The sequence below is a fragment of the Pogonomyrmex barbatus genome, unplaced genomic scaffold, assembly GCF_055798465.1.
Source record: "Pogonomyrmex barbatus isolate J1 unplaced genomic scaffold, ASM5579846v1 scaffold2, whole genome shotgun sequence".
Taxonomy (NCBI): Eukaryota; Metazoa; Arthropoda; class Insecta; order Hymenoptera; family Formicidae; genus Pogonomyrmex; species Pogonomyrmex barbatus.
The window spans coordinates 4,736,783-4,746,049 of record NW_028297116.1 but is presented as its reverse complement, the minus strand read 5'-3'; the positions used below and the strand labels follow the sequence as shown (position 1 = coordinate 4,746,049).

Below are 9,267 nucleotides of genomic sequence, written 5' to 3'. Positions count from 1 at the left end.
TTCTCAATTAAATATAAATTGAAATAAAGCCTTTTACAAGGTTTCAGCACTAAACGCTATTGTTTCCTCCGATATTTTTTTATACAATCTATAATATATATATATTGTTAATGCACAGAAATCTCCGCCACATTTGATGCCAATTTCACCAAATAGAACACAAATATTTCATCAAATTATCCTATCATTAATATTGGCGCATGTTTGAATTTTCGAAAAGAAAGGAAGAAATCGACAAGAGAGACAAAGAAAGGAGAGCATTGACCGACACGTCGCAGAAGGAAGCTGTCGAGGCGCGATCTAAATCGGAGCGCGCGTTTCCACAGGAGCCGTCGGACAATACGACGAAACAATGTTGCCGGCTGCGCGTCTCATGCGCGATTGAGACTCGCGGCGAGCGTCGCGCGTGGCTGCGCGGCGCGCGACTGCGCAAGTCGCGCGTGCGCGACGTCGAGCGGCCACCGCTCGCTACGGTGGCGCCAGTCATGGCGGCTGAAAACACACGCGCACGCCGCTACCACCGCCGCCGCCGCCGCCGCCGCCGCCGGTCGGTGCCTCCACGCCTCTACCTCACCTCCGCCACCGCCACCGCCACCGCCACCGCCACCGATCCTCGTGGGTAAGTACCCTCACACTCCACGCTCCAATCAGTCTGCACTCGCATGTCCACGAGGTTGCTCGCACGGGCCTGGCGGCATCCTCTCGCTCCCTCTCTTTCGCTTCGCCCGCTCGTATCCCTATTCTGTCACTCTCTGTCTTGCTCTTCCCCCCCTCTCTTTCTCCATTTGTCTCTCTCTCTCTGTCTCTCTCTTGCTCTTTCATTCACCTGACTCTTAACGCGAGCAGTGCATTACACAGCCTGCACGGGGGTGATACCGGTCGCCAGTCGAGGTACTGGTCGCGGACACTGCAGCTGTGGTTGAGGTTAGGTCGGCGGACCTGTCGGTCGTAGTGGCGGGACGCGGCGCGGCGGATTTGAATTTTCGAACCCGCGCCGTGTTTACGCGGCTCCACCGCGGTGCCGCAGATCGATTCGCGAGCGTGTCGTGATCGGAGGATCGCGAACTGTCATCGCCGTCATCATCATCGTCGTCTGTCATCGTCGTCATCGTCGTCGTTGTTTCCCTGCCGGACAGCTGCGGACGGGTTTGCGATTGTCGTCGTTCACGACAATCGAATACAGCCAGTTGCGCGCGCCTGCAGGTTAGGTGAGGCGACGTTAGACCGACGCGCGTTTTTCGAAAACGGACGGGAACGCTTCGTAAGGACGATGCGCCGTGAGTTTTTACCGTTGTCTTCTTCCTCGTCATCGTCGTCGTCGTCGTCATCGCCGCCGCCGCCACCGCCGCCGCCGCCACCGGCACCGTCATCGTCATCGTCGTCGTCGTCATTGTCATTGTTGATGTTGTTACCGTCGCCGAGGTCGTCGCATTCGCGTCTGGTGGATACGCGCAGCGACGGAGACAAGCAGCGGGCCCTGTGAGATTCTGTGTGAATGTTCTCGAACAGCCGCGTGCCGCGGCTAGCTGCGCATCAGTTTTTCAGTGCACACGAGGAAAACGTACGCGTGCTCTGGTGATCAACATGTCATTCTTGCGACCGAATTCCGCGCGGTTTTCCGCGCGTCGTTCAGCCGTGTGAATTCGCGCCGAGTCGCGTCGCATCACATCACATCACACCACATCACATCACATCACATCACATCACATCACATCACATCACATCACATCGCGCCGCGTCATATCGCGTTACATCGCAAACATGTTCGCAAGCGTGTTTCAATGTTTCGCTCGGGCAATGAGAACGTCGTGGCCTGGCAAAATGCGTGAAAACGAAGCCTCGTTTCTCGCACGATTATCTTCCCGAATCTGCTGCGCTCCCTCGGGAATCTTGCCGCTATAGCGAAAGTGCCAACGTTTCATTAATGACGATGAGAATATTGTCGATCGTTGAATTTCCGTTCTAAAGAAAGTGAATTTGATGGCAAACGCAAAATTTCACGCGCCGTTTGCCTCGTTATAAAAGCGCGATGACAATAATGATGATGAAAATGCCATTGGATTGTCATGCAAAAGCGTCACTTTGTAGGAAACTATTTGCGCGTATCATTATTCGAATGTTAATGTTCGATTACACCGAATTTCCTAACGCTATTCGTATTAGGTGATTAGATAAATGTTACAGATATTGACAGCTGTCAATCGATTATGAACAATTGACAAGAGGCTCCCATCTCTTCTATGTGACTAATGAAGCGAGGTTTTTATAATATATAATTTATATTATTGAATTTTTATTACGAATTTCATAATGAGATAACATCAAAATTTTATAGAAGATAACACGCATTTTAAAAAAAAAATGGAAATATGAAATTTTGCAAAGATGTTGCAAAGTGCATTCGAATATATAGAAAATAAAGGAATCACGTATGATTTGAAATTTATTTACTCGAAATAACTTTTTCTATTAATTGTCAATCTGATTATTTTTATTATATTATGCATGAAGAGACGTTGGACATATCTATTTATTTAAAAATTTTTAATATTTTAATCATGTTAAATTGCTAGTGAAATGATAATGGTAATATCTACGATTATTATTACATTGATTTGTAATGGACGCCTTCTCGTTATATTTTTGTGCACGCGCGTGTAATTGTGATATATTAAAAATAATTTTTTTATGTATATATGATACTTTTAATACTTGATTATAATTTTTAATTGATGAAATGAAAATCATTTCTGAAAGATACGCAACAAAATTAAGATCTTTAAAGTCTTTTGTCAATTGCTCACGAAATAGTGTGAATTTTTCGATTTGATTGCTCTTTTTAAAAATAAATTTTTACACGCAGTCCTACTGACGTATTTATCGTTTTTTTTTTATTAACTAATGTTTCCGCGCACGATTCGCTATCGAGCGAGCCTCGTTCAATCGTCCGTCGCAAAAGCGAAGGCGATCGACGCATCGATCGACGCAATTATTCGCGGATCGAATTCGATAGCTTTCTGGAGGAAAGGTTAGAAGTAGCAGAAATTGTCGACAGATCGACACCCGACCCAACGCCAGTGATTAATTGACAATCGCGATAATTAATGATACACGCGGTATACCGCGCTCTCGTGCCACGACACGCTGATGTGTTCCATTAAATCGCGTTTTGCGGAAGAAAATATCGAGTGAGTTATGAGCAGATTTGCTCGTATTTATTCATTTTTTAGGAATAATTGCAGCGATCATCCTAGCATTCGAGGTCGATAAATATTTTTGCTGTTTTTCATATAATGCGTGAGTTTTCTAGGATTGATTTCAATTATTTATTTTTATACGTTTACCTCACATGAGATTTAAAGAACGATTTTTTTTTTCAATCGATGATTAAAGTTTATATAACTAAGTTAATTGATTTTAGCATATTGATAACACTTTTGTAAGAATCTTTAAATCTCTAAACGATTATAATTTAAATTTTAAATAGAATGCTGAAAGAGTAAAGTCAGGCATTCTGAGAATTTGTTATAATCTAAGATTAGAATTTAATTAAAATATGAAATCTTTCTTATATATATATATATATGCGATTTTAAAATTTGTAATTAATCGCATACCATCAGAATGAGCAAAATCGATTTGGAATGTAAAATTAACCCGAATCTGAGATTCTAGAAATTTCATTACATTCACATAATTAGGGCACAATTTTACTGTGAACAATACACTGTGATTAGTATGCGATATAATAATGATAAAAATTCCAATGTGTTCTAAAAATCAATTTTAAAAGATATAGAACTAATATAATTATCAAATTGTATAAAGATAAACTATGTCAATAGAGAATACTGGTTGGATTTTATTCCGGTATTCCATAATTAATTAAACTGTTTTTGTGTACGAAGTGCCAATATGAAATTGATAAGGTTATAATTTCATTCCGCTCAGGGAACACGACATAATTCTCATCGATGTAATTAATGCGCCACGACGTAATCCTCATTGACGAGTCGAGCTAATTTATTGAATTCACTTTTCGATCGGTGACCTCTTATTCCCAATTTTATACATTCTTAAATTATAACATTCGAATTGTCACTTTAACAATGGTTTCGGTAAAATCTGAATGTAAGAATCAGAAATTAAAATTAAATTAAAAAAAAAAAAGTTATAATGTAATTTTACATACGTCATTTCGAAAAAGCTCGTGCATTCTTTGAATTTAAAGTTTAAACTTGGTACATTATAATATTATTAGTTACAAATCTTCAAAGTATACAATTTTCAAAACATTTTTCTGTGTTATTAATGAATATTTTATTGAACAGTTGTTAATTTTTTATTGCTTATTAAAAAAAGCAATTGTAAATATTGACAAATATTATTTGTTAAGTTAAAAAATAATTTTAATATAAGCTCTAGAAGATTCTAGATTTTCTTTGAGAAAGTTTTGAGAAAAAAAAATCTGCACTTAAAATTTATAGAAATATAATTAATTAACAACAAGTACATTAAATAGAAAAAGTCCACATGAGAAATTAAAGTGACAAAATTTCATTGATCGAGAGGTAATCGCAAATCACGCGATGGGGACAGTCCATTCAATAATCTCCATATTTACCGTCGTAGTTGTGAAGATCACGAAGATCCGATGAACTCGATAATTAATAATTGATTAGCCAATATAAACGCGATCGATAAGGTATGTCCGATCGCGTGGCCGTCGCGTTTCCGAGATTCATTTCGTGCGAAATTCTCTTCGAGTCTCGCGTAATCGAGCGTATCTAGAATAGGGAATGCGATTAATCGACGACAACACGGAGGGAAGAAAACGACGATGTATGTTTTAGATGGATAATTCTGCGTACGTACCGAATCACCTACCGCCGCCGTCTCTGGTCGTGTTCTCGCAGGCCGGAGGGCTGCCTGAGGCCTTGAGAATGCAAAGGCCGTTCAATCCACAAGTTAGTGTCCCATTGTCCTTGCGCCCTTACGTTTAAGGCCTCCACATCAGCTTGCATTTACCTCCTCGCACCTATGCTCTATTTCCCCCCCCCCCATTTCTACACTTGAAACGCGTTGTAACCCTTGATCTCTCAGATAAAGATTTCTGACTGTCTCACGTTTCAAAATTCTTACATTTTTACGAAGAAATAAATATTATATATCTTGTGAACTTTCGAGCGCTCGAAGTGTATCACTTTGATTTCGATTGAATTCGGTTACATAAGTTGCACACGATAGATATTACGTAATTATTTTAGCGAGGAAATAATAACGTAATGTTCGTGCAATTTTTTTTTAAATCGAATTTTTCAAATCGAATTCAATCGATGAAGTAAGTTATCTGAAAGGGTTAACTCACTTTCTCGCTTGTGTAGTATGCAACGAAACCGGTAATTCGAGTATATCGTATTTGACGTAACATACGTGACTGTTTGGTAGAAAAGCAACTTGAAACATGTATAATAAAATAATCAAATAACAAAAAAAAAAAAAAGATAATTTCTGACATTGATTTCGGCGAGCGCGTCAGACAGCTCGAGTTACTTCCATCTCGCTTTGCATATCTGTGCCGTTTTATACATGCCAGTACTAATTAATGCACGCAATGAATAGAAATTTAGTTGTGTGCGTGTGTATAAATGTGAATGCTCGAATAACAGTTCGGTATCAAGTCAGTGATGCGCAATTTTCTTCGATCGAACAGATCGTTGCCACGTTATAAACGATCTATCTTAAAGATAATAATTATAACAATAAGCAAAAAAGAATATAATCGAGAAAGATAAATTTCTAAAAATAAAAATTATGATTTTACCAAATAATTGTCTTTACATTTTGCAAGTAAAGATATTGAAATATTTACTCACACATTTTTAAACTTTAGACTTTAAAGGAAAAAGGCATGTATCATATAGATTGCGCATTACTGATGTAGTGTGCGTTAAGTATAGAAAAAGAAAAATAAAGCATGTTGCACCCGTGGAATGCCCGTAAGTATCTTTTCGATCAAAAAATAATTTATGACGTCTAAAATTAGTTGTAAGTATTATTTGTATTTCAGCTGCGAATTGTTTATTAATTTTAAAAGAAATTTATTGATAACCTGTGTGGTAATATTTCAATATTGAAATATTACATTAAAATGCTTTTGTAATTTTTTTTTTTTTTTTTTTATAGTTATTTCCATATTTTATGTAACACAATGAAAACGTATCGATAACGAATTACAGAAAATACCGTTATTAAAGTTTCGATAATAACAAGACTCTTTTAAATACAATTTTATATCACACGCATTTCTATCTCATAACCGTGATTACCGCAAATATTTAACGAACGAGCGTCGCGGTTAATTATAAGCGTATTCCACGGCGTTTTTAAATGCTTGAATATTTTTCATACGTGCGGGACATCAATCGGGTTCGGATAACGCGTGCAAATGCGGAACGGTAGATACAGACAGCGAGAGAGAATGGAGCCGCATCAAAATTCAGCATCGTTAAAAAATGAGATAATTTCGGAGCGAACCTAATTGTGGTGGCGCGATGACAAAATACGCTCGCGTTTTACCGGCCGCGAGAAGGAGGGGGGGGGGTCGGGCAAAAAATAAAAGATTATTGCAAATATGCGAGCGACGCGCGTCGCGCGTCGACACCGGTCGCGAAAAAAGGGCCGGGGTCGCAATTAAAATAATAATGAATACCTAATAAATCACTGATTGGACCGCGGGCGCAAATACGTCGGGCCGGTGAACGCGACCTTCATTTCCCCGTATAAAAGAATAATAAACTAATCGCGGCGTACTAATACCCGCACGTGTAACTCATCGCCTGCGTCATTATCGGCCGAATGAAATGTTTATGCGGAAACCAGTTGTCCGTTCTCGCCGATGAAATCATCATTTCGTACTTCCGTAACGTCCCCTTAGCCGCGTGGGATGCTGACAAGTAATACTTAACGCTTTCATTCGAGATGAGTTCGATATCGAAATCTATAAAACAATTCCACGTGAACTACCGCGACACGAACATTTCGAGATGTTAAGGAAAATTCTGAATTGTCGAGAAGATACGAATAAAAGGAAAAAAATTGCAATATAATTCTGGGATATTCAAAATAATAACAAGTAACGCGAATAAATTTTTTTTCTAAAGTCAAATACCGTATACGGTACAAAAGCACACCGCAAATATAACAATATTTTCTTTAACGAGTTTGAAAAATAACGTTATGAATATTTTTGAAGTATGATGTTACGTCATGAGGTACTCGTGCGTAATTACGCGTCGAAACAATCGCGTGTTATTCGCGTCATTACGTTTTTCGACAAGTCGAGGCACAGGAAATACAATGCACCGTTATTACTTTGGCCACGTTTAATACGATCCGATAATTCTGGCATTATAAATGTTACAAAATCCAACGCGTAGATGCTTCGGCCGAGCATTCAGTATGCGGCTTAATAGACTCGTCAATCACGGCGAATTGAATGATACAACCGGTACACCGGGGGTAGAAGAGAGCCGTGGGGGAGAAGAGCTTCAGGTTTTGACGGATTATTATAACACAGTGGTTTCGCGTTATTAACAGTATACCGCTACGCTGCTTTGATATTATATGCCATTCAGACGTAGCTGAAAGCGCGGAAATACCCCACATGCTGCAAATGAGCTATCGAGTTACGCGATTCAAACATTTTTTTCGCTCGTCACGCGTACGTGGAATAAAGTTATCCTGTCGAGTTCGATAATGCGAGGGTGGTTTCGCGAAACGGGGTAAACGTTAGGACCTCTCTTGTAAATGTCTGTGCCATTGAAATTAATAGGAAATTGAATATTAGAGACACACGGCGATTTTAAAACGGTGATCTTAAAACGAATTATCAACTGTTGGAATAAAAAAGTATATTACTAAATCATGATACAATCGTTTGCAAAATTCTCGATGTTTAAACGTATCGTGTTATTAAAAGTGTTATGAAATAACACTCGAGTGTTGTTTTCAAAAAATATCTCTTCTCAGTTCTTCTCTTATAATTATATACAATAATAATAATATACAATTCGGAGAATATATAAATATACGATTTATTTGGATATATTTGATTTATTTCTCTTTTTCTTTTTCTCTGATATTATTTGCTATGTATTTATTGTGTTTAATTAATTAATAATTATTAACTAACAATGTTTATTGGCTGAAAATTAACTTAGTTGAAACTGATTTCTATAAAATTATAGTATTATGTTTTTACACCTTTTATTAAGCTTTCGTGACAAGAATAACGCTGTATTTAAGTATTTAACCATCAGAATCTAACAGATCTAACGGAACTATTTGGTCAACACATTTTTTTATCAATCTTTTTTTCTCTCGCTTGTCTCAGGTGACCGATTCGAAAGATCTACAGGTGCCCTTCAGCACGGCGGCGTCGCTGGGCTACGGGCTGCATCACATGCTGCATCTGCCGCCGCAATTCTTGCACCCGCTCGATCACAGATTGCCCTTCGGCAGCTTTCGACCCTTGGTGCCGTCCGCGTTTGCGCCCCCCAACAAGTGTCTCAAGGTCGAGACTGGGAACGGCACGGTGCCGGGGAACGGCGGCCTACCCAGCATCGGCTCGCTCTCGAGCATGTCGAACATGTTCTCGCCCACATCCCTGCCGGGCGCTGGCGGGGGTGCGGTGGTATCTGTTTCCAGTGCGGCGGCCGCCGCGGCCGCCGCCGCCGCCGCGGCCGGCCAGGAAGTTGGCGGGCCACAAAGTCCGGCCGGTTCCGCGAGCCGCTCGCCTACCGGCACCGGCGGTACCGGTTCCGTGCCGAATCGTGGTGCCACCCCCGACGAGGAAGACCGCGACGCCAACGCCACGCCTGGGTCCGAAAACACGGAGCGATCCACTCCGGAGGAGGGACGACCGTACAGACGTGAGTACAACATTATGCATGTCGCTTAATTTCTTTTTCAAACGGATCAATACGACGTTGGTATCGCTTGGTAGAAACTAATTTCAGGCCTGAATCTTTAATTAACATTTGTAACAGTGTTCGATCGACGCGGTTTCACACGGTTTCTAATTGTATTATTATACGCTCGATATTTGATCGCATTAATATTGATCATTTGCGTTCTTCGCGCGATGTCACATCAATAACAATCAATTTTTTTTTAACTTCAATTGTTCGTTGAGCTTTGTTAATATTACACATTGCTTCGAGAAAAGCGTAAAATGACCCGAAAATTTCGTGTCAATCGGTAAAA

At 40.1% G+C, this 9,267-nt stretch overlaps 1 protein-coding gene across 4 annotated transcripts in view; it reads left to right on the top strand.

Annotated features, from left to right (window-relative positions):
- The first annotated feature begins 267 nt into the window (after nucleotides 1-267).
- Nucleotides 268-9,267, top strand: part of LOC105423187 (ring finger protein 220) — a 150,568-nt gene continuing 141,568 nt past the window's right edge. The window contains exons 1-3 of one of the 4 annotated variants that reach the window (XM_089075862.1): nucleotides 639-1,561; nucleotides 4,854-4,967; nucleotides 8,396-8,933. In XM_089075862.1, coding sequence (XP_088931988.1) covers nucleotides 1,496-1,561; nucleotides 4,854-4,967; nucleotides 8,396-8,933 — 718 coding nt within the window. In that variant the 5' untranslated portion in view covers nucleotides 639-1,495. The other 3 variants (XM_089075864.1, XM_089075863.1, XM_025217330.2) reach the window with 3 other exon arrangements.